Source organism: Ixodes scapularis, unplaced genomic scaffold (genome assembly GCF_016920785.2).
Source record: "Ixodes scapularis isolate PalLabHiFi unplaced genomic scaffold, ASM1692078v2 PGA_scaffold2__306_contigs__length_199485367, whole genome shotgun sequence".
Lineage (NCBI taxonomy): Eukaryota > Metazoa > Arthropoda > Arachnida > Ixodida > Ixodidae > Ixodes > Ixodes scapularis.
The window spans coordinates 54633061-54659248 of NW_024609857.1; the positions used below are offsets into that span (position 1 = coordinate 54633061).

The following is a 26188-nucleotide window of genomic DNA, read 5'->3' on the forward strand; positions in this document are numbered from 1 at the left end:
TGATGCAAGAGAAAAAAGTAGACACATACATGTGTAACCAGTGTTGCGGAATGGCCACCCCCATTCCATTCCAATTCCATTCCGGGGAATTAGAGTTTTCGATAATTCCATTCCTTTCAACTCCTAGGAATGGGGACACTGGGCTCATTCCCACTCCTGGAATGGCTGAATCGTTCCATTCCATTCCTCTAATTCCTAAACGTTAAAAGTGTCACTTGACAGCTGCATTTTGTTGCAGGGTTGGGCAGAATTATTCAAAAATGTATTTGGAAATACAGTTAAACCTCGATGTAACGAAGTCGGTAAAATTCGCAATTCACTTCGTTACATTGAAATTTCGCTAAATCAAAATTTGGCTTTAGCATGCAAAAAAAAAATTCCGAAACATTTTACGGGTTTGAAAACTCACCGAAAATGATATTTATTTAGGGGCAAAGTAGTCCGCGAGTTTTGCTTGCGCCTTGTCCGACATAGCAGCGCCCGGAGCGCTTGCACGGCATCTTGCTGCCCATGCGACACCGTGTACCTCCTCAGTACGTCCATTGCGTCGAGCACTTCCCGAGTGCTCGTGATCTCGGCAGTTTCTTCAGGATGGCGTCCAAAACGTTTGCTTTCTCATCCAAAGAAAGAACTTTACATTTCCCTATGGCAGCAAGCACGTGAGCGAACTGCCCGGTTGAAAAATAAAGCTGTTTTGGGCGGTGCCAATGTTTCCAACCTACACAGCACTCTTGCCTGCACAGTTTACTTGCCCCCTTGCGCCCACAGTGTGCTTGCTCGCAAGACGATAATCGGTCTTCTTTTAGATGGCACTGCCCGTGCGGTCGCGCCACCACGTCGCTCCCCCCTTGAAGTTGGCTCCCGCGCTAACCGCGGAACAGTGGACTATGATGATCAGTGAATGTCAGTGGTGATGCCGTTTCGGCATTTTCTGGCCAGCCCCACGGAATGCGCTTTGCCGCATGCCTCGCCGGCGCTACCGGCGCCGCATCCTCAGGCAGCCTAGGAACGTTAGAAGGCCTGTCCCCGTGAAGTAACCTATCAAGCGCTCGGGTTTGAGCATAATTTTTTTTTAACCACAATTTTTTTGCCAAGTTGTTCTTTAGAGTCTATTTATTTATTGCCTTCTACGGCAATGGCGCTTCGTTATATTGAAATAGCAGCAAAATAGACTTCATTATATAGAGACTAAAAATACATGGGGTCTATGGGCAAGAAATTACGAAAAATAAAATACTTCATTAAATCGAGGATTTCGTTACATTGAAGTTCGTTATATCAAGGTTCGACTGTAGTACAAATACTGGAATAGATGAAAATAGTTGCTAAGATACTGATTCTCAAGTCTCAAATATATCTGTAAAAATGTATCGCAATACGTATCGGAAATACATTTTAAAAAGAGGCAAAAAGCTTTTGGAAAACAAATACAAGAATACATTTTAAAGAGGGCAGAAATGTAAATCTGATAATGCAATACATTTTTCAAATTTCTTTGAGACGCCAACTGAGGTGAGGCTTTAAGTTTGAAGTGGAAGTGGAGGTTTATTTTTTTTTTTTCCATGTTCAAGGTGTTGCCTTGAACATGAAACTTTACCCACGCTGCTGTATGAAAGGACAATATGTACTTTCGTTGTAGGTGACCTCGTTGAAGACCATGCAGAGAGTTGCATTTGAAATTTTCAAGAAAACTGAAGCACATGTCTTATCTTTTGTTAAGGTTGAAAAATCAATCCGGTAGCATCCCTGTTGTGATGGTCCTTCCTGCCGACTCTCCGCCTCCAACGCATGAATGGCAGTCTTCAAGTTTCGCCTAGCATAATTCAAACAGAGACCTCGTGGATTGCGACCTGAGATGGCCAGCACAGGTGCGAGCTCTCCGAGAAACAGCGCACTCCAGACAAGTTGCAGGTGTACGAAGTCTGGGTGCGCACAGCGAGGCCACATCTGGCCTCCTTCCTGGTCCCAGAACAGCGGGTCACGTTCACGTCGGCTGATGACATGCCCTTGATCCGTGCAATATTACAGGCGCAGACGCATTCGGATATGTGCTGAACTTCACTGGTGAAAGGCGCCACCGCCCCTCTACCCCCCTTCCCTCTGTTCTTTGCTTCGACGCTTGTTTTCTGTATTGCATTTTTTTGCGTATAAGTCTGTTAGGGCCTTACGTGGGTCGCAGATTCCCACTCATTTTATTTCTGAACAACCGACTCCCTGACTGGCTCGGTGTAGCGGAACACAAAAAAAAAAAAAAAAATACAAAGAACTTGGTTCCATTCCATTCCCATTCCATTCCAGGCCAAAGGCATCTAATTCCATTCCCATTCCATTCCCCTGAACGTTGCCGCCATTCCATTCCCCCATTCCATTCCGGGGTCGCAAAAATGCGGAATGATTCCGGAATCCTTCCAACTCCAGAGTGGCAACTCCGCAACACTGATGTAAACATGATTTATGAACAATTCATACTATTATATCATGAAAATTGTGCCAATAGTAAGCCATTTTTGAGTTCTTTATTTTAATGCATACCTTTTTGTGCAACTGAGGGAGAAGTTTTGCCTGCCGTGGAATCTAGGAATACTTAATCAGCAAATGGTATACCGTCGCCAAAACAGGACTTCAGCATCTCAACCCTCGTAACAGATTCTGAGCACTTCACATGCCAATAGTGCGCTTGAATCCGAAGGCCTGCTCCATACATACTCGGACATTTACCAACACACAGCCCAGTACGGGATTTCAACAACCCAGCACATACTAGTTTCGATTCACAAACAAAGCACAGTATGCAAAAACGCTCAAAATGACACTGGACGGAAGCCCTTTTTTGGAATGGCTAATAGCCTTACATAACGTCAGGGATATCCCCCGCTGCTTTAAAGTGCCACGTTTAACAGCCACGTTGAGCCTAGCAAGTGCAAAGCTTCGCTAAAGTCTATGAACTGTTCACTCCCCGCATAGCAGATGCCCTTCGTAGGCCTCAACGACAGTATTGCCGTCTGGTGGCGTGCAAGAGAAACGGGGACAAAAGTTTGACTTTTTTGGAGACAACATTACTCCTCCCGAGCCTCCAGGTGGACCATTTCGTGCAAGCTAAATTTTGCAAAATGGTGCTGCGAGAACAGATGCAAAAGCTTAACTCACAGGAAAGCATTGTCCTCAAGGCTCCAGAGATGGACGCGTCCTTCCTGAAGACCAACTGCCAGGCAATCCAGCTGAGGGATGTACTTGAGCAAGCTCACTTCAACATCTCCTGTAAACAAGAGCAACAAAATGCCGCAATCCACAAATATGGATATGCACCTAGTACATTCCCATATTTTCACGACTGTAGGCCAATCCCCCTATTTTGGACTACAAAACCGAAAACTAGAGGGTTGAACTTAACGGAGCTAAACCGTGCCATTCTGGACAAAGCCAAAACTGAACTACATTTGCAGCGCAGTTTAATCGCAACATGTCAAAACCAACTAGCCCAATTCCAAGCACTGTTGCCAGAAGCACCTTGGTTGGTTTACAATCACTATTTACTCAAGCCGTCTACCCAAACATTGGGCAGTTTTGTACTTGTTTCATGCAACTATTCATCTCAATATTTATGTTTGCTTGTACATACGCGACTTTGTCTGCTACACAAGCGAACGCAAAGACCATCCAAAAGCCCCTTGCCGTTCTGTCTGTATTCATGACCCCGGACACCTAAGAAGAGCTTTTATGGGTATCTGTCGAGAGATTTGTTTTCTAAATATGCTGCGAAATAGGCTTACAAGTATAATCTTTCTTGTTTCTCTGGCATAAAATAGGGAGAGGGTAAAGGGGGTCGACCTCAACGTCTGCATGATGATGAGCCAACAAAAAATAATGTACATATAATATACCCGTTAGCCTTTTCACACACTAATACCAACAATAACGCATATACAACAGAAAGTCTTATGTTGGCTGCCCTAAGTTCCCATGGTAAATACGGTTCCACCAAAAGTCAGCAGCTACTCCACTGACACTAAATAGGTCGAGGGTTTTAAAAAAAATAATAGAAGATTGCAAGACTACTTTCGTTCTGCCAAACTGTAAGAGAACATGCTCACTGTCCACATTAGATGTTGTTGGATCAAGCTTCAGCAGGGTATCGTAATCTAGGAATGCAACCGGACACCACAATTAAAGATGACACATGAAACAAACAAGTGTGTACACCAAGATAATGATTCCCCAATAGACAGCAGGTTGTTGAACAAAGATCAATGTGGAGCGCAAGATTGTTTGCTTTATGCACAGGGGATGCAGTGACGTCAGAACGCCAAGCCCTTTTTGGCAGATTGAAAAAAATAGTGGGTAGACCCCAAGGCACCTAGCATTGAGGTCTACCCGCTATCCTTCCAATCAAAGCCAATCAGAACTCGGTGTCGTTCCAACATCATTGCAACTCCTGCGCAAGAAGCAGACGACTTGCCCTCCGCATACAACAATGCAGATGCCAGGTTAACAAGACGTCACCCTTCTCAAGATCAATGAAAAGATGCACACAGTTTTTTGCATGCCTTGTCTGTCTCTGCATAACTGCTCAAAGTTCAAGCTGTTTCTCCACCATCAATGAAAAAGTGACATGCTTTTATATAACGTAAAAGTCCTGGTGACAATTGATGAAATACCTATTATCATAACAGACCTCCAAACTGTAGATAAAAAAGAAAAAATAATCAATCACAAGAAGCAAAAGCCAAAGCCAAGGCACTTACTGCACACAAAGACGGATCCATGATGCGAGGCCCTGTGGTAGGACGAGGCTGGACCAACGTCAACCGCCTCTTGTCGAGACAGGCTGGCAGGTTTCTCTTCCGACGATGACCCGTCGCAGCCGAGACGCAAGTCGATGAGCGCAACGTGTCCATCGGAGGTCGCCACGGCTACGCAGCCGCTCATGGATCCGACACGACCACCGCTCACCGCAGCGAGTTTTGTGACCTGACACAATGTACCAGAGCGCAGAAAGATTATTAAGGCGAAAGCCTTGCGCGCCTCATCGTTCAGTCGACCTTCTAAGTCGTTGAGCGAAAACACGTCGGCGACACGAAAGGTAACAAAACGTTTACTAACCACTCAGGCTAATTAGACTCAATGAAATTAAGAAGGATGACCAAGTGAATTAAGAGGAATTAAAGGGAGTGTCAAAAAAGAGAATGTGAAACAAAGTAAATCACGTGTCTGTCTTTAATGCATCGGCGCTTGGGCTTTCGTCTTCAAGTCGTCTAAGGGATAGCATAGAGACATTGTGTTTTTGAGCTGCTGCCTTATTCCCGAAGGACTTAAAAACTCTTCAACCTGGGCACAGTAGAACCTCGTCTCCACTTTGTAACGGCCATTACATTCCCAAACACCGGTCCTGTTGAACTTCCACAGGGATATATAGGGTGTCTCAAGTCACCAGGCTCGATCTAAAATGGATTGTAAAAATCTACGCCTGCACGAAGCAATCTAAACTTTGTCAAAGGTGTATTTTACAGGTCAGTTTTTTCTTGTAAAATTACAAAGCTTAGCTACCTTCCTGTAACAAATTGGGCCAGAAAACTTCCCAGGGTCAACGGCGGGTTGCGACACAGACGATCAAGTTGAGCGGCGGGGCGCGTTTGGCACACATATTGATAGTAGGCGCTACCTCCTTATCGAGACTGCAGACAAGAAAAACAAAACTTAAAGGTAAAAAAAAAAAAAAAAAAAAAAAAAAAAATTTGGCAGAGATGCAAGACTATTTAGTAGGTGTGGGAATGCGAAAACATTGCATCCGAGCGGTGTTGAAGACTCCGCTCATACGGGGCGACTGTTTGTAGACCTCGGACGCTCTGACCGGAGGCAGTTTCCTTAAATCTCCGTTAATGATGACATCGTAACCTCAGAGTGGCTCATTGAGGTGCATAGAAATGCTGCGGGGAACGTGTGCAATGACGGACGCACTAGGTACACCTTTAGTCAGCCAGAACCGTGGAGCCTTCGTGGCATTGGGAAAGCGTGGTCGTCTCACACCCCGGAGGCCTGGGTTCGATTCCCACCCAGACCAAAATGCACCAAATTTTATTTTAAAAGCTATTCATCTACTTCGTTTACAAGAACCTCACCGAGAAATTTGACGTCAATCCGAGCATTTTTTTTATTATGTGTTTTTACTCTTTGTGCTGTCAGCCATTTTTGGTACCATCACTGGGTCACGCCGCCGCCGGATTTTCACATAATGGGGCATGTAGTGCTCTTGCACAAAAAAAGTGTGGTTGCATAATGACGGTATACTTGCTGCTGACGGATTTCGCCCGAGTGTCGTTTGCTTTCTTTCGCTGGTTGGCTACACCTTCCGATGCTGCTCCCAACACCATCTATCAATATGTGTGTCAAACGTGTCCCACCGCTCGACTCTGTCACCTGCATCGCCGCCAGCCGTTGACTCTGGCAAGTTTTTTATTTATTATTATTTATTTAGGAATACTACTGGCTCCAGTCAAGGAGCCATGGTAGGAGTGGGTACAAAACATGTATACAAGATGCAGATTTATAAATAAAAACTCAATTAAGTATGAATTCAAGAGCAGATACAAAATTAGCAACAGTTGTGTTAACGACGACATCATTTTTTACAGAAAGGGAACTATGCTTTGTAATTTGACAAGAAAAAATGGACCTGTGAAATACACCTTTGGCGAAAAGTTTAGATTGCTTCGTGCAGGCGTCAATATTTACAGTCCATTTTAGATCGAGCCTGGTGACTTCAGACACCCTACATATGTATATAATTTCACCCATATGTTGCAAGTGGGCAACACCTCAAACTAGGCATGAGAGATTCAGTCAGTTGAAACATTAAAATGCTGTGTGAAAATCACTTCTTGTCTCATCCCTAAGCCCCACCAAAAAAGTTAACGTTGTTTATATTTTCCCGCATCGCACGTCTTACTGCAGTCCTTCAAAAAATATATCAACAAGGCCCTACTGTGTAAGGAATTGAATTTGTTTGAGAGCGTGCTACGATAGAAGACGTTGAATGTAAACAACAATATAGTCGCCTTCACAAAGAGTCCTATAGCTCACTGCGCTAGTCGCGCCTATGACCAATGAATTTTGCAGGAACAGACGGTTTGCAGCTGACATGCTTTCAAGAGAGGTTTCTACAAGGGCGAAGCAGAAAGTAACTTTCGGGTTTGTCGATTTATTTTACTCGCACAACTTTCATAGAATTGTATAAAAAAATTGAGCATATTGCTAGGTCCTTACAAAAACCGAAAAAATCCTTTAAAATAAAAATTCGGATCATCTTTTGTCTTCTTAAGGACTAAAACACACTAGGCAAACAGTCAACCAACACTGCCGACAAACAAACTCGCGTCTGGCACGCAGCAAACGATAAAGGAGAATTTCTCGACAAGCACTAGGCATCAAGCATAACTGGGCCACCTACAAGTGCTTTCCCCCAACGAGAGCGACAAGTTTGGATAGAGGGTCCCTAAGGAACTCCAAATCAAAAGTAAGGAAGCTGAAGCACTTTTCTCACTACCCTCGATCACCCAACTTACAGAAGCAGGCATGGCGATAGCCTGGATCACTCTAGCCGTCCCACAGTAAGAGATGCACAGCAGGGGCCCGGCGGCACCACCCGTGATGGCCACCACCATGTAAGAGCGGTTTCCGTGGCGCAGCGAGACGAAGGGGCCCGCCTGAGAGCTCGGACTGTTAAACCTAAACTCGCACTCCAGGAAACCAGTTCTTGTGGAGTAGAGGTCCAACTGTGGCCCCCGGCAGATGCAAGCAACTGAGCCATCTAAAAAAAAAAGAAGTGCACAAAAAACATGAGCTAGTGTCAGACTTCGACCACACAAAATGCATCCAAATTGGTTCAACTGGCGAAACGCCAGCACATGACAAGTTACTAATACTTTGAAGAGGAAAAAAAAAAAGGTTTAAATTCTTTTACATCTTCGACTTTGTCCTGACCAAGCGTCTATTTTTTGTGAAATAAATCTCGAGGGGGTTTTTCTTCTGATGTGCCACTGAGACTGCAAATGCTCCGAAATCCTCAGGGCACCCTCGCCATTTCTGACACTAAATGTCGCACAACAAAACATGCAAACAAGGGTTGTTTCACAAGACATTACTTTCTCACAACCACTAAACTGTATTACTTCGGAAGCTTTAATTTGCTTCCCATATCTCCAAGTTTAAGGATCTCCTCAGAGTCGCAGATGCCATCAAAGTGGCGGGACTGCCAGGGATGTTATAAAAGCTTTAGCTTCCCTTTACGAGATCACAGCTTCACAGTTTATAAATGGTCTAATCTCAGGACGAAATAGCGGCCAGCACAACCATATAAAGAATGACTTTTGTCATGAGCCAGAAATACAACGACCAGTTGTCCTGAACAAATCTTCAGCCTTTTTGTCAATCATCCAATCTTTGATGGGAAACTGGAGCCACTTTTTTCTCGGGATCACTGACCCTGTGCTCCGTCCAAGCCTATGCAAAGAGTACCTGGACACCAAACAATTGAGGTAACCCAAGTTCTTTTTTCTTTCTTCTTTCGTATTTTTGTGCCATGGGCTTTACTGGCCTCATTCTTTTCAATGTTTCGAAATACATCCTACATCTTTGTATGTATGGCTGAAATAAAAAGCAAAATATTTTCATGCATGAAAGAGGAGAAGAGATAATTTAAATTTTAGTAGAACTATGCTAGCTAGAAAAATATATTAAAGATAAGTTAACTTGCACGAACTGATTGGCAATTTTTACGGCCTGCTGCACATTGTGAACTTTTTTTCCAGAAATACCATATTTATCTCTGTGTAACTTGTTGCTGCTTAGAACCGCATAATGCACAATATTTGCTCTGAAGACGATCCCATAATGAAGACAATTATGGCAGACAAAAACAGGCATCGTTCAAACACAAGCATTGTGCTGAAAGAATAGTCTTCAGAGCTCGACAATAGTGCAAAAGGGTTGACTGACCTCTGCTCACGTACGCTGGGACCGTGTGGCAAACTTGCTCCGGATACGCAACAGGCCGAAACGCAATGTCAGAGATCTTGTTTGGGGGCACCGGCGACAACGCCATGGCACCCTGTCGGGAAAGAACAATTATGCGAGAGAATGAAGCAGAGTACACACTTGGAGAAAGTGTATTTGGCATAACTATAAAAAATCACAGCACCAGGGAACAATAGACTATAGTTGTCCCTCGATGCTTTGTTCCTTTTTCAAATTATGCCAGGTAATGTCAGTCAGGATTCACAAACCTCGACGGCAGTCGGGTAACAAGCCATTCACAAAAATTCATTTCTGCATGCAGGGTGGATAAGGAGGGTGTCACAACTGGAGTAGAAAGCTATGACGAGCTTTGGGTATTGCAGGCTTTCCAGTCTCTCATTGACTGACAGAATGATCGTCAACCAACTAATGAGGAACTGTTGGTCTTTGTCAAACAAATCATAAGGTTGTTTTGTTTTAGTTCTTGTGTTCAGCAGTATTACAGGCACCTAAGAAGCTGCTGCTCTAAAAAAAGAAGGCATGCGGCAAGTTACGGAGCGATGGGCAGTATTTAATGAGTTAAAGCCCATGCACTCGCATACCTCCACGAGGAGAAAAAGGGGGAGGGGGGGGGGGGGGGGGGGGGGGCAGAAAGGAATGATTTGTCAACATTTGTCAAAGAGTGAGCCTTTAAGCAGGGGGGCTATGTTTGACAGATGTTTCGTTTCTCCTAAAAGGAAACGGAAGTGATGATATTGCGCTCAATTGGTTAGAGGTTCAAATGATGTAAGAGGGAACTTTAGTCATTTGAGCCTCTAACTAGGGGTGTCGCAAACTTTTGGCAAACCGGATTTTTAGGTCGAACTTTCGGGGTTCGACTCCTTCGAACTAGATTCGATCGGTCCGACTTGGTGGACAGTGTGGCCAGACCTTGATACAAGCATGTCTAGGTTTGGAGAAATTTTTTTTTACGCAAAGGGTTATTTTAATTTCATGAACACTTGCAAGTAAAAGAAACTAATTATAATAGCTGAAGACGTTAATAACTTAATTGTTTGTACTGTATTAACTAAAATAATATGTTTAAGTTTAGCTTTTTCCCTCGCACTATTAGCGACTGGAACGGTTTATCTCTCGAACTATTTATCGACACCAACTTCGTAGAAGGTCTCGAGCGTCTTGATAACTAACATGTTTTGCTTTGTACATTGCTGCACCTTCATCTTTTTCGCATGAACATTAGGATTGTATAAACCTTCATACTACATCTGGATAGGTCATTTTGTTTTAGTGCATGATGGAATTACATACTGCTTGATGCTTGCTTTTCCCCCTCCCCCTTTTTTTAAATAATATATCCTGTATATTTGCTAGTTAGTTGTAAACCGTTTAATGTCGTGTTATTTGCTTTCGTTTTATGTGTGAATGTATATGTTGTATCCCACACCTACTTGGGCCTTCGATGGCTTGTAGTATCCTCTAAATAAATAAAAATAAATAATGAGTCAGTGTTGCCTTTAATTCATCCCTTAGCCATCACTATTCAATCCGAAGCCAGCTGGCCAGCCTGTCGCGCATGCGCAGAGCAGTCGAACCCGAGTCGAACTTTTGTCAAACTTTTCACATGAAGTTCGAAAAAGTCAAACCTGGTCAAACTCGAACCTCGACCGGTTCGCGATGCCCTTCTGTGACGACAATGGTGCCTACAGCGTGTCTTCGACTGGTGTGTTTAGCGGCCTATGCTGCCCATACATAAAAAATTGTCCTGAAGTGGCAACAAATGACGTCGCAGAAGCCGAAGTGTCATGCTGTTGCATGTTGCGATCCTGGTGGTTGGTCGTAGAAATGCTAATGAGAAGGCTGCGAGTAGCACAACTGAATGCGAGTGTTGCTGTTGTCACGGCGTCCCAACTTCTGGTTGCCGAAGCTTCCGTGAACAGCAAAACTGGAAAGCGACCTGCAGCGGAACAGGCATCTTCCACATACACAGCTGTTGGGACGCCACCAGGATCGCGACCGGTGACAGCCTGACACTTCTATGACGTCATCAGACAGAAAAGGGGGACCAATTCTTCATACATGACGTGTTCAAGGTACCATACTTTAACCAGTCAGACGCAATATCATCACTTCCGTCGCTTCCATTTCTTTTTTGGAGAAATGAAACATTTGTTGAACACAGTTGGCAGAGCGCTACAATGGAAATGGAGAGGTGCCGGGTTCGATGCCCGGACCAGGCGGATTTTTTCGGTCGTGCACCAGTCACCTATTCGCGTCTCCAGCTCGACGCTCGCCCTCCCGCGGCGGAAACGGGAAGCGCTCTAGTGAGGGTCCCCCGATTCTCCTGCTCAGCGGGCATGGCGGAACTGCTCGCGATCATGGCTAGCGAAATGCCGTTTCCGAATGCAAACAACACTCTTCACTGTCCCAACGTAGTGCTGCAGTCGGTATGGGATTGTGCCTTACTGGAGAGTTTCAATATTGCGCATAGAAGCAAACGCAAGCGGTGTGCGTTTGCGTTAGAGTTGCGTGCCCCATGACGTGCGTGCGCCTCATTGCCATGCGCCATCCAAGACCGCAATTTCGGGCTCCGCGCACGCGATGTGTGGAACGCGCAAAGCTGACGCAAACACACAGGGCTTGAGTTCGCTCCTATATACGCAATATTAAAACTCACTACTGTTTCACCGGCTTCCAACGCCAACAAAACGTGCTGCAGGAAGCAGACGTGCAAGCAGGTAGGCAAGCCTTCGAACTGGAAAGGCTGAGATTGACAAAACGACGGCGAGCAAATACAAAAGTAAATAAATGTTATGAAAAAACTAGTAATTAAAAAGAGGCTTTTTTTTACTTTTGGGCAATTGGCCTGGAAGTATATTGGTTGCGACTTTGGACGTTTCGCCGATTCTCAAAAGTCGCGACTTCGATAGCACAATATACTTTACCCACTATTAATGTAATTTTACATGGATTTCTCACATTAGCAAGAATGTTTTCGTCGATTTTAGACTATTCTTATTTTATTTGTAATTAAAATGCAGCAATAGGAACCAGTGATGATAATTAGCACAGTTTTCATTGTCATATTTCTTCGCGCGTTTAAAATTAGATCATAAGCAACAAATTATATTAAAGCTTGAATAATTACTTATTCAAATATGCGAATTTTAATATATTATTATAATACAAATTGCGGCAATGTATGCCTCTAATTAACGCCAAGATCATGAGAATAATCTATTTAACCATAATAGTCTTTCCAGAAAGGTATAATGCTGTTTTCTTTTTAGCGTATGAAAAACACTTACATAGTTATCAAGATAGGCAAACAGTTAAACGCTGGATGTAATATGAAGTCCTACGCGTTACGCGGTGCTATAAAAACACACACACACTTCAGCTGTCTGACTCGGATTTCGTCTTGGGTTGTTGCAGTGAGAGCAGCGTTTATTAGTTTATGCGTTTCGTGGACATATTGTAAAAATTGGAATTCTCTTATTCTTGAGCTGGGACAATTGTCATTATTTCCCATGACAATTATCTGAGCGAGAAAAAGGCAGCGAGAACGCTCAGATATCAGCACTGATGTTTTCAACAACGACGAATATCAGCCTGGATCGAACAGTATGTCAAAAAAAAAAAAAAGTTTGCGCGATCAACTTTTCTAAGTAAATAATTACGATGTGAGACACATCTTGAGTCAGGAAAGAATCCGAAATTAAGACATCTGTCGAGAAATTAAATCCAAAATAGAAGTTTCGGTTTCGCTCCAAAATTAAGACGCGCATCCTTCCGTAATGAATAGACTAAACACCGTTCTTGTTTTCGGGTTAAAGAGGTGACCTACGCTCATAAAACATGAGCTTCCTCGTATTACCAGAAATAATTTATGTCACTCAGTGAAGCCAGCACATTAGACAGGCTCAACAGCGGCGCGTATCTCTGACCCTCACTAAACCCGCCATCTTGGAAAATGAGTGGCGCCACCTATAGTTAGTTGGAGTCGCGAATAGCTGTGTTTGGAGTCTTGTGTTTGACCTTTGCTCTCCTTCTCCAGGGACTAGTATTGCCATTCTTGTCCAGCTCGCTTGCACCTTTGCATTAAGGAAGTGTCTAGAGCTCCATCCAGACGGAACGATAGTCACCATTAAAGTTCCGTTTATGTTGGGTCTCATATAAAACAAATGGTGAAAGCTAGTTTCTGAAGTGTAGGTGTAGTGTAGTAGAAAGGTGTCTGCTTTATACGCAGCGGGCCCGGGTTCGAACCGCAGTGGGACTCTAGACTTTTTTTTTTTTTTTTCGATATTTACATTTTTTTTTTTTTTTTTTTTTTTTTTTACAATTATCATTGAATAAAATGAACGCATGTTGTCGACGAAACTTCGCTGAACTTAATGGTATAAGTCTCCCTTTCAGGAGGTGCAATGGGGCATAGCGGCATAGCGGACTTGGGTTGCTGGCTGGACGCCGCGAAGCGGCATGTACGGAGGTGGCACGAGCTCTCCGCGTTCCAGACGGAACTCTAGTAGCGACTATCGTTCCGTCTAGACGGAACGCTAGCCACACCAATGCATTAATTGCATCTTAATCATAGCCTTTTTTTCCCGGTGCCGCTCGGTGTGCGGATAAACACGGAAACACAAATGCGTCAATGCACGTCGCTTCATAGTAGAGTGGTGGTGAACAGAAACAGGGCTAAGGCGAAATTTAAAACAAATGCATGGACCTCGCAGCGAGCGACTCATTTAAATGCACTCCGGGTAAAAAGGTTGCAAGTTGGAATGCATAGCCAAAGCATAGCACAATTAGTAGCATTACCTTGGGACAAAGGATGCCACAAACGGGTAGGTGTAGCAACTACCCTCCTGGCAATTTGTTCTTTCGTCCAGAATCGAGGCCAAACGACAAACCGATTCCACAGGTTGGACTGCTTCAAAACGTTTTAGCAGCTTCACTCACTGGCTTCATTCAGCATGTGCACTTGCCGCCATTTTATACCGAAGCGCCGAAAACGACAAAACACAAACTGAAAAGCGCTGTTGGCGCTGTCACGTGTCTAACAACGCTACAGGTGATGATGATTGCGTGCAGCGACTCTCGCCGTTAATTATTTTAAAACTAATCAAACATCCTAATAAGCTAGGTTTTTGCTTGTTTTTATTCGATTTAAAAAAGCTAACAGTCAGTTAAGGGCTAAGAGAAGGTCAAAAAGTGGAAAAATATTGTTTCTGTGACGTCATAGATCACAAGCGCACTAATATCAATATGATCACCATCACAGCAATTGAACACGCCGTTTAAACTCGCGAGCGCTCGCGAATGATCACCGTGGTCTTGTGCCTTCTCCCGAGCGAAGCGAGACGCGTATTTTGTTTAAAACATGGAGCCGAAGACGAGACACGGTTTTCCCGTTTCAAGAATACGAACGATCATGAAGAGTTCCCCCGAAGTATCATGTTTAGGCCAGGACTCCGTCCACATAACCACCAAAGCTTCTGTGAGTTGCCGCGTCCATGGTGAATCAACATCGACGCCGAGTACCAATCCCCATTTTTCAAAATAACAGTAAAAACAATTGGGGTGTGTGTATGTTTATACAACCTAGACTTATTTTGCTTCAACGGGCGACTTGTCTCCCAGCTGTAGATGTGAAATTTAGCCAGTGCAGTACAACCGCTAGCCTGGGGTCTTTTAACGTGCATCACGCAGCACTGATACACGACCGCTCTCTGGTACGATGCTCATCCAGGTCGAAACGGGCAGGAGTGGGGATTAAACCCAGGATCCCTGGGTTCTGCAGCGCGAGCTTTTGCTCCACGTGCTCCGAGCTGGTGTGCGCTAGCCCACTCGGCCACCGATCCCCCCCCAAAAAACTGTAACTGTGTAATGCTGTGTGTATGCTTAGGTAACGAGAAGTTAATCAACCCCAGCGGTTGTCTGGTGTCTTCGCTGTAGATTAGAAATTTAGTCAGTCCAGTATCACTTCTAGGCTAAGGCTGGCGCCTTTAACGTGCACTTGGTACACGACCGCTCGCCTATAGGTTGTTTGCACATGACGTCAATCCGCCATTTTGTTGTTAGTTTGTTTTTTCAAACAAATTTACTACATTGAAGGATTACATCGTAACCGGTTGAAATGATGTCAGCGGTGCTTACGCATTTGAGAAGGCATGCAAATCCTTGAAATGCTCGAGTTTGGCACACGCCAGACAGATCGCAACAACAAAATGGTGGACGAAATTACGTCAGTGAAAACACCCTATACGTTGCTCGTCCAGATCGAAAGGGGCAGGACTAGGGATTGAACTCGGGATCCCTGGGTTCTGCGGCGCGAGCTTTCGTTCCAGTGCTCCGAGCTGTGGTATGCTAACGCACTCGGTCACCGATTCCCCTGAGAGTATGCACTGTCCTTGTACTTGCAGGAACAATTCGTGGCGCTGCTGGTACGTGAAGCATTCAAGCACAGCAAAGACAAGAAGACAGTCCAGTACTCGGACCTGGCCGCTGTGGTGGACTCTCAGGACCGGCTGGACTTTCTAAATGGCAAGCGGAAAATGTTTCGTGCGCAGTTTGACAGTGTCGGTATTAAATTGGTCCAGCTGGTTTAATACCGACATTGTAAGCTTCTTCTGTGTTGGAGGGTCGTTCTGTGTTGTCCCTTCAGACCTCAGTGACTAGAATTCAAATATGTTGATACGACCTATGCATAGTAGACATTGTCACAGGTGCTCTTACAGTTTGTATTCAACAGCTAAGGTGCTCATCCCTGTTTCAGGGTTGTGAGACTGTTCAAGCTTATTGTTCTTAAAGGGCCACTGACAACAATTTCACTAACTATATGACATAGTTAGCAAAATGGTGTACTCCCTGCCTTTTTGGATAACTTCAAACAGGTAGTGTCTTTGAACTTTCTCTCTTTCCCTCACATTGTTCATGGGCACGCGCACTTGCCACCTTGCCATCCGCAAAGGTATTTCACGAGACCTTTCTCCGCATGCAAATGACGTGGCACTTTTCGGTTTCAATTTTTTTAGCAGTTTTATTCGGTCTAAAACAATTTTTAAAAGTGCAAAGAACAATACGATTTGTAGCAGACCTCAGTGAGGGGCGATGTCGCAAAGGGCCTGCATGAGAGGTTATCCAAAAGGTTATCCAGCACCGAAAAAAACTACTCGTCCGAGCTGTCCTTGGCTTCTCCGTTGTATGCACCCTTATCAACGCCCTCAGCACAGCCGTCGGGTACTGGCATGTTGAGAGCGTGAAGAAAAAGCTAGGAGTTGGCTGACGCTTCATGATTAACACTTCCAGTCTCCGAGTTTTATTTTTCGGAGTCGACAGTATAGTGCCTTTACAGTCGTCGAAAAAATTTATTTTATGAATGACAACAATAATTATTACAAGAAGGCAACTTCCGATACCTCTTAAGATTTTCAAAAATGGCTTTGCCAATCGCATCACCGAAAAAAAAAAAAGAAGCGAGGAGGAGCTCAAATTGGGGGAGGACACAAACTTTGACTGGCTCTTTTGCAAACCAACAAATTTTTTTCAATAATTTTTTTTTAAATTATTTTGCTGTACACGTTTTCAGCATTTGAGACAGGAAAAACAAAATATTGATCCGGGCGGTTGTCAGTGGCCCTTTGATGGCTCAGCCGGTAGTTACTAGATCAAACACTTGCCATAACTGATGGCACCTGGTTTTGCCTTCTATCAATCACGACACATCTGGTTTTTATTTGTTTGTTCCTTTATTTATTTCAAATAATGCCAGCCCATGAGGAGTCTTGCAGGTGAGGGTGCAGAAATGCTTTCAAAAGCACATCCCACAAGAAAGTGACACATAAAATGAAGATTGCAATTACATTGCTACAGAGAATTCAAGGTATAGTCTGTAAGTGCTTTCACAAATACACAGGAGGAAGCGAATTTCAGTTACATTTTTTTAAATGCTTCTGCAGAGGAAACTCCCATGAAAACACAATTAGACAAGTTATTACAGGTTTGCATGAAAAACTAATATTGGTAGGTCTTATATGTGGGTCAACAGAAAATTGTTTGCCTAAAGTGACCCTGCAATGCATTTGTAACTAGCTCTGAACTTGAATGCCCTAAGCACAAACTGGTGTGTGAGGCTTGATTAAGACAATTAAGATGTTATTTCAAAGTTTGAGTGAATTCAGAATTTGAGTCCCTTTTTATTTTATTGATGGCACTGTTGGAACAGACCAATAGAGAACCGAAACGACATGGGCATGCATCCTCCACAATCAATGTTCATTATTATTCAAGGAGCTTGGAATCTGCATTGAGTTATGAGAACTTGGACGATCCGCAAATTTACTGTTGCTTCGGGCTAAGATGTGAGCGAGAGTCACATGCTACAAAGCGTATCAAAATTGGGTTGTGTGTATGTTTATATAGCCTAGAACTTGGTCTGCTTCAATGGGCAACGAGTCTCCCAGCTGTAGATGAGAAATTCAGCCAGTGCAGTACAACCGCTAGCCTGGGGTCTTTAACCTGCATTACGCAGTAGTGATACACGACCGCTCGCCGGCATGATGCTCATCCAGATCGAAACGTGCACAGGTGGGGATTCTGCAGTGCGAGCTTTCGGTCCACGTGCTCCGAACTGGTGTGCGCTAGCCCACTTGGTCACCGATTCCCCTGCTACAAAGCATAAAGAAGCAGTTGCGTGTACTTTAACTCCTTAACCGTTTTTAGTTGTTGGAAATTTCTGACCCACAACTGCTTAATTGTTGTCTCAATATCAAAGTTGTTGCCTTCAAAATCAGATTCCTAGCCGCAAACAGAATGGGAGCAAGCCATGAGCCAACCCGGTTTGTCTAAAACGGTTATGTGCTTGAACTGGGGAAAGCAGACGAGCTATACTCGCCCTGAACGGTTTGAGGACGGCTCCACGTTGGGCGAGCTAGGCTCGTTCAAAACGGTTAAGGGGTTACAACCAATCCTGCCTTTGAGTGCCACACTCTTTATTCAACTAATGTCAATAGCTGAGCATCACTGAACGCTTGTGTTTGCCACTGGTAGGCGCTCCCCTCAGAACACCCCTTAGATTTATTTTTGCAGTGCCCTTTTAAGTGTCGAGGCCAGCTTCCAGGGCTCTTGTTTAACTTTGCATGTCCACGTTGAGGTGTCTTTTTTAATGACATGTCTTTTTATTTTTTTTTTATTGGGGATAACTGGGCTTTCCTCATCAAACCATAACAGATTCATGTTTACTGTACAGAGAAAAAGAAAAATTAATGTGCTCTATTTTATTTTGTGTGTTTGGGGTTAGGAGGTTCATGTTATTGATGCATATTGTAAAATTAGACACACAAAAGTTTTATGTAGTACATTGGTTCTGACATTGGAATGTGTCTCACTTTGAGTTTAGCTCATCATATGGAGTTTGCTCATGTACAATTGCCAACATTTCAATTGGCAGCTGAGGTCACTTGAAATCAGGGTGGAAAAAATTCATGATTGTTTGGAGAAGATAAAATAAATCTGATTTATATGATACATATCACTCTGTCAAAACATAGTGGTTACTGAAAACGGTAGGGAAGAAAAATTGACTGTCGAGGAAATCATCTAACATAATGTTTTGTTAAGAACTTTTTATCCTAGATGTAAACTGCATCAAACTACAGCAGAAGCAGCTTGATTTTCTCTTTCTTTTAGTAAAAAAAGTATTTATGCTGTAATACTTCAGCAAATTAAAACGGGTGCCACTTTCGAGCTTATAGATACGAGTATCTTGTGGAAACAGCTTGCAGCCATTTTTTCCTTCTCTTGAAATCTTTCAGCCAATTGATTGCCTTCAGCTTCATGCACACAGTGCCTCTCTTACCATGACCTCTGCAGCCGGCTCCAGATGAAATAATAACAGTTTCTGGGCAATGCCAAATATTTAAATCAACAACAACAGATTTTGACGGCATAAAATTGTGATTTGTGAACTCGAGCACAGTTAACAAATCGCCTATTGGCAGTATTTTTGATATTGAAGTGCGCAAGGCAGTGGTATATGGTCTCACTAAAAAAAAAAATAAAAGCACCAAGCTTGTATACAGCAAAATGGATGTATTGGCAGATGTGAAACTATCCTTAGATATAATGTAACGTGAAATGTCTGTCTCTGTCTCTCCTTGCCAGTCTGTGCATGTATGCATGCATGCATGCAGACTTTCTTTTTTCTTTTTTTTTCACATTCTGATTTGCTAGATAAGATATACTAATCTGTCAAACATTCTGGAAGGTAGAAACAAAGCTCAAATCTCTAATATTATCCTAAGAGCACCACTTTTTGTTCCTGTTCAGCTTAATACAAATCTTTCTTGCTTTATGTTTATTTTTGTTATATAAAATTCACATAGAATACACCAAACAATAAGCTAACAGTAAATAAAAAAAAAAAATGGAGATTGTGTTTGTGCAAAAGGCTTGATTTAAATCATGTTTTTTTGTATTGTTTTATAATAATAATTTTTTTTGTGTGTATTTTTAATACAAATATTCGAGCCCATCAAAGCCTTCAAGGCTTGTATGACGTGACTTTGCAGCCGCGAAGGATATAATTTTAGTAAAACACTATAATAATCAAGGTTTAAATCATTTTGGTTTTTATTCTCCATCCTGCACCAAGATGCTTAGAAATGTTAGAACATTGAAATGAAAACATCATGGGAGACATTTTCAGTGCTTTGCCTAATACACTACTTATGCCAAAAATTATTTGCATACCCCATTTTTCAGACCAGCAAACAATAGCCAATAAGAAGGATTTATTAAGGCCTAATCATAGACTGTTTCTATTGTCATCTGAATTAAACCATCATTGGCAAACAGACACACTTTGACAGCCGAGATGACAAACTCAGTGTTCATTTAGCTTATACCAAAAGAAACAATGACCCTAATATAGAATCTTGGAGGGTAGGAGACATGGCAGGAAAAAAAAAAAGGTAACACAGGCTGTCCATTTCAGCTTAAAGGGACCATGAAATGACCTTTTTACTTTTTCCAGATAACTTTTACATTAAACCGTCAATGTCCACTGAATGCCGAACAGGCATCCGTTTTCGTCTCGGTTTATTAACTTTTACACAAAAAATTATTGAAATATCGACTTTTTCATTCTCTCCAACTGACCGCAAAAGAAGCCGTGACGTAGACCGTTTCCGGAACCGGAAGTTCTCTCGGCAGTAGGAGAATGGGAGTGTTAGCGGCAACGAGTTGGGGTGCGCCGGTAGGTTTTACTGCGCTGATGTCACCGACGAATCCTGAATCGGCGCCTCTCATCGCCGCATCGCAGCTGAGCGAAATTCAATAGGGAGTTTTCGTAGATCGTTTTCGGCGTCCCGCAAGGCCCTCCGCAACCCGCTACAATAGCGGGAACTCCACAGTCGAGGCTATCGGCGCGCAGGCGCAGTAGCAACTTCTTCGTTGCGGAACGCTTAGCGGAGGGGGCAGCGCGGTCTACGAAAAGTCCCTAATGAGACATGTTGCGCTACAGCGACAGCATGGGACTAGTCCCATACGCCGGTATGCCTGTTGGGAAGTGCAGCGAGTCTTGTCACCACCCCGTCATTGTTGGCAGAAGGGCCGGCCCGTGTCAGTCGTTTGCAAAGCGACGTAGATGGCGTTTTTCGCGGCCTCGGAGATGCAGGAGCGAGCCGACGTTAAAAAAGATACGTTTGAACTACGAGTGTCAGCAAGAGCCACGTAAATACCTGCTTACACTCGGAGCGGACGCGCGCGCTTGATGGAAGTCTTGTATTCGCGCTGTTCGTAAGCGCTTCGGGACCGTTCTTTTACGATTGCAACTCGATACTGACGCGACACTCGGCAAAGAAAGGTTGGACCGGGGTCGACAGTGACGTGCAGTCTGTCAGAATAAAAATGGCATACCAATAACAAAGTGTACATACCGTGTTACGAAGGCAATCCATACGGCGTTTATTTCAGCTCTATATCACACAAAACAAGAAGATAGAATCGACGAGAGTCCCTTTTCGACGAGTGTTCGTCAACACTGCCTCGGAAAACAAGGGGAAGAGATTGACCTCCTCACCTCTTAATCTAGAATTGAGGTCAGTGATCAAACTATAATACGGGAAGGGTCCACAAGGGTCGCGCGGGCATATTCCATTTAGCACGCCAGCCGGTCGTAGGCAGACGGTCTTGCGACGAAGCAACGCAGCGCCGAGTCGGAATGCCTGCTAGGCCTATACGCTTCGTCGGAGTCGGTGAATCCAGCGTTCTTGTTCGTCGTGGTCTGTTTTAAGTACTGTTTTCTTGCTGCTTGAAGTCGGCACGCGCGGGAAGAACACGTAGAAAAATAAACGTTCAGTCAGTCAGAGTTTTGAGAGGAAGGAAAACAAAGAAAATAAATGTTCGTCGGTCGCCGTCACCCAAGTAACTGGCGGCCCTGCCCTACTGCGCAGTAGTTGCTTCGTTTACCACACGATAGATGGCGCTTGGCTCTCAGCATTATCAAATTTGGCAATTTTCGCCACACATCTCTAATTATGCTACAAAATGTGGATCTGAATATTATTTAACAAAACTTTTAGGAAACATTCGCCGGCTATTTATTGTTTACGATCGCGGTGCTGGTGAGGTAGGCTCTTACCCAATAGGCGATGTGGATTCGGCTGACGTGCACCGATTCTGCGTATGCATCGTAGTGAACAGGCGAAGGAAGGAAGGCGCAAAAGAGTCCAGTTTTCTTTTAAAAGTTCTATAGCAAATAATTTTTTTGGGCTCCCTATTTTTGTGTTTTTGTGTTTCTTTTCACACCTTTTACGACGTCCGGTGGATGAAACTCGATTTTAAAATCATTTCATGGTCCCTGTACTTTGTCCTGTTAGAAAGACAAGATTTGATCCCGAGAACCAAACCTTTTCATCCCAAGATTTGATCCCTAGAACCAAAGTTTTTATGAGCACCAAGGGGAATAATATTTCTAACAACTTGGCATGCATTACTTTGTCAGATGCTTTAAAATTATGTCTAGCTTTGATCATCTTCCCTCGGCTAATTAGAAGTTTGCTTTTCTCAACAAAAAACCCCAAAACAAAACAAAGAAAGTTGTGCAGACGTTGTCGAGTGTCGTAGACAGCAAAACGTGGTGAAGACTGCAGTGCAGACAACATTTGCACCTTGCACACGCCGTCCACAATCCCACCCGTCGTTGTGTGGAGGATAACGTGACATCTTGTACCACGTGCAGAGGTCGGCATTTTAGGTGGCCCTCACTCACCCTCACCCTCACAGCCACACTCACCTAAGCCCCTCATTCACCCTCACAGCTACACTCACCTTCAGCCCCTCACTCACCCTCACCCTCACAGTCACACTCACCTTCAGCCCTTCACTCACCCCCACTGAACCTCACGCACTCACCGCCCTCACGGCCCTCACGCCCCTCACCGCCCTCACGGCCCTCACTCACTCATGGCCCTCACGGCACTCACCGCCCCCACGCCACTCACCGCCCTCACGGCCCTCACCGCCCTCACGGCCCTCACCCCACTCACGGCCTTCACGCACTCATAGCCCTCACGCCACTCACCGCCCTCACCGCCCTTACCGCCCTCACGGCACTCACAGCCCTCACGCACTCACAGCCCTCACGCCACTCACAGCCGTCACGCCACTCACCGCCCTCACGGCCCTCACGCCACTCACCGCCCTCACGCCACTCACCGCCCTCACGCCACTCACCGCCCTCACGCCCCTCACCGCCCATGCGGCCCTCACGCCCCTCACGCACTCATGGCCCTCACGCCACTCAGGCCAGCTTCAGATGGGGTAATTTCGCCCAGAAACTTTACGTCGCAACACCAGCAATACGGGCCGCCCGCGATCACACGCAGCAACCAATTGCTGCAATTTGCCATCGTCATCATAACATTTTATTTTTCTTGCACTATTTAGACACAATTACGCATTATAAACGTGTTTTTATGCATTTAAACCTCGTTAAGAATACTAATGCACCTTTCTGAAACAGTTTATTTCCAAAAAAAAAAGATTGATTTCAAACCAGAACCAAGTCATTCGGTGTCATCATCACCGGCACGAGGTATCACGTGAAATGTTTGCGTCCCTGATTGGATGCAGCCGCTTCAAACGTATTCGAATTGCTCCGAGTTGCTTGCTTACTTCGAGCCAGACCCGATCTCAGCAATTCGTGTCGATCTAGGGAAAGCTAGAGTACAACCTGCCATTAACACCAGAATAGCTGAGAAAGATGCTCGATCTGAAGGGGGCCTCACGCACTCACCGCCCTCACGCACTCATGGCCCTTACACACCTCATGCACTCACCGCCCTCACGGCCCTCACGCCTCTCATGCCACTCACTGCCCTCACGCACTCATGGCCCTCACACCCCTCACGCACCCACCGCCCTCACACCACTCACGCACTTATGGCCCTCACGCCACTCACCGCCCTCACGCCCCTCACGCACTCACTCACCCTCACAGTCACACATGAATTTTCCTGGTTCAGAAACTCACTCACCCTCACCTCACCTGTGAAGATGAGGGTGAGTGAGGGTGAGTGAGGGCCCTCATGAGTGAGGTTTGCCGAGGTATGACCACGTGGTAGCCACATTCTTGGCGGCCCGAGGCCGATGTTGCCAGAGGGAGTCGTTCCGGTTTCGATTTCTGCTCGTGTTTAAAATTAGATTTAACAATATATATATATCCCAAGATGGCGAAGCTAATGACGTAATGTTCTGTATTGGTGCCTTTTAATGTGAAATCTCCCGTTATCCCGAAATCTTTGGAATTGAGCGGAGTTGCACTTTAAGAGGTCCTTTGCATATTGTGTTGGGGATAATCACTGAATAAAGTTATTCTCAACCAGGGCACTAATTATATGCCTCTTTCCGTGCTTTGCAGTGGTCTGGGTATCTGCTAATTCCACACCCTGTTGCTTTCCACCGCAGACATAATCCCACGAAAAGTGAAGTTCAAGGATTTCCTGAAATACCTCAAAGAAACGGAGGCAGAGGAGCAGGAACGTGAGCAGCAAGCTGAGTTATGAACAGAAGAAAAGACTTTGCTTTATTTGCTCATTCTGTTGTGGTGGTGCAAACAGGAAGCATGTATATTTATGTCTCGCAGTTGTCAGTTAACCTAATAAAGCATTTTGCTTTCCTTTCATGGTGTGTCCTCTCCTTGGCTTACTGCCGTCCACGTCATGTGCAGCTGCAGTTAAGTCGGGCTGGAACGCCCGCCCTACCTAACTGTGAACAAGAGCAATGATGTGATTGCTGCACCTTTTGTGCTCTGCTACATTCCCATACACATGTGACGTCATCGCCCTGTGCTGGTGGTTCAAAATGCAGGCTGCAGAAGGTGCATGCTCAGCAGCAAGCCATGTGTATATTCGCCAAAAGCTGAATATAGTTTACGTCAACTTTATACCAAAATGTAAATTCCTCTTTCTTTGTGCCGCAACCAATAACTCGGGTTCCGCAACACTGCCGGGCCGTGACAAGGATGGCCACCTGCCCGGTTTTTGACTGGCCCGGCCGGTTGCCGGTCTTACCTACGGACCGCAGAGCTCTGACGGACCGTATAACGCCACTGTAAAAAAACGTGTTCTACAACTTCGGCGTATCCTTTGCATAAAAGTGCAGCGAATGGGCGGCACGGGACGGAAGGCATCTCGTGCAGCTGTTTGAGGCCAAGGCCCTGAGCTTTGCTCCGAAGGGATTTATATCCCCTAAGCGCGCGGCTGCAACATGGCGGAGCGAGATACCCCGAATTAGGGTGCCTCAATGACCTTCTGTTTAGAGTGATGCCACCCTTTGTGGTACCCGATGCCGACATCACGCTCACGAGGAAAATACAAAGAAATCGACGAAAAGAAAATGTCGCCGTCGCACAGTCAGCGCCACAGACGCGTGCAGGGCACACGCTCTTTCACGCGCTTCTGAACAAAAAATAAGTGTAAAAGTGGGAACAAAATGGCCAGATGTCTCCACTCTAAGCAAAGCGCACATAAAGGCACCCTACCCCGAATCGCAGTGTCTATTTTGTGGATGCTTCTTCCACACAGTGCACGAGTCCCTCGTGAGAAGCGCCCTCAACAGAGCTAACTTACCAGCCCAAACAGACCTTGAACAACGAGAACTATCGCAAAATCTGAGTACTGCCAAAGTTTGATCCTAATGACAAATCGAATAGTACATTATTCAAATCAATAATCACGGAGTCTTCAAGGTTCCACAGGCTTGCCGCACTTACCGTCACGGCTAGAGTTACCACCTTGCCCCGAATTTCGGGAAAAGGTAGCAACCCTAGCCGTGACGGTAAGTGCGGCAAGCCTCTGGAACCTTGAGGAGCAAAGCTCAGGGCCTTGGCCTCAAACAGCTGCACGAGGACGTCTTCCGTCCCGTGCCGCCCATTCGCTGCACTTTTATGCAAAGTATACGCCGAAGTTGTAGAACACGTTTGTTTACAGTGGTGTTATTTCGTGGCAGTGGTGACGGTGGGGGTGGGGAGGGGGCGGAGGGGTAGATCACACCAGAGCCGTATACACCTTTCCAAAAAACGCTCCTAGGCCGCCGCCATGTTACTGATGCTGATGCGGCTGGTGCGACTTCGTGCCCTCTATCAGCTAGAAATTTTCTGCCACTCTGGGGCTGTGAAGACACGCTCAGCGTATCCCGTAGGGAGCCTATACAGGAACTCTAGCTCAGCGCGGTTCTCTACCTACGTTTTTGCGGTTTTGCATGCGATGTTTTCTCGCCCCTTTTGAAAGTTTCCACTTAATTTTTTTTATGCGTGCTGCGTACCCTTTTTGTGTTATCTTCCATAGTGAGAAATAAGGCTGGTAAGTGCCTGCCATTCAAGCTTTTCTGCTCGACATTCACGCAGTGATGGAAGTGCTGCGCCAATTGCGACAAATTGCGCCAAGGACGCAATTCTGCTACATGTAGCGCCAAATTGTCATTTCACCGAAGAATTGCGCCATGCCTGCGCCGAGATAAAGTGTAGCAATAAAAACTAAAAAAAAAAAAAAAATGAAGTCTTATCAGAGCGCGTGGCGCTACCGCGGTATTTTCCGCGCCGCAACTGTTACGCAAACTGAAACTGCGAGGGCGCATTATCATCATCATTGAAAGGAACAACGTTAGCAACATCTGAGAC

At 44.9% G+C, this 26188-nt stretch overlaps 2 protein-coding genes across 3 annotated transcripts in view; one reads left to right on the forward strand and one right to left on the reverse strand.

Moving 5' to 3' along the window:
* Positions 1–14078, reverse strand: part of LOC115326061 (protein ELYS) — a 68483-nt gene extending 54405 nt beyond the window's left edge. Inside the window, exons 1-5 of the mRNA XM_029986790.3 lie at positions 13828–14078; positions 8992–9103; positions 7560–7804; positions 4743–4968; positions 3148–3256 (exon numbers count right to left, since the gene is read on the reverse strand). Of these exons, the coding sequence (XP_029842650.2) occupies positions 3148–3256; positions 4743–4968; positions 7560–7804; positions 8992–9097 (686 nt within the window). The 5' untranslated portion in view covers positions 9098–9103; positions 13828–14078. The remainder of the gene's footprint in view (positions 1–3147; positions 3257–4742; positions 4969–7559; positions 7805–8991; positions 9104–13827) is intronic.
* A 207-nt stretch (positions 14079–14285) lies between these two features.
* Positions 14286–24191, forward strand: LOC115326062 (chromatin accessibility complex protein 1). 2 transcript variants are annotated; one of them, XM_029986792.3, is made up of 3 exons: positions 14286–14506; positions 15432–15552; positions 23977–24191. In XM_029986792.3, exons 1-3 carry the CDS (start codon positions 14390–14392, stop codon positions 24072–24074), a joined length of 336 nt encoding a protein of 111 aa, XP_029842652.1. In that variant the 5' UTR covers positions 14286–14389; the 3' UTR covers positions 24075–24191. The 2 variants fall into 2 exon arrangements, with proteins under 2 accessions (XP_029842652.1, XP_040075680.1); XM_040219746.2 differs by having other exon boundaries at positions 23930–24056.
* Positions 24192–26188: the final 1997 nt, after the last annotated feature.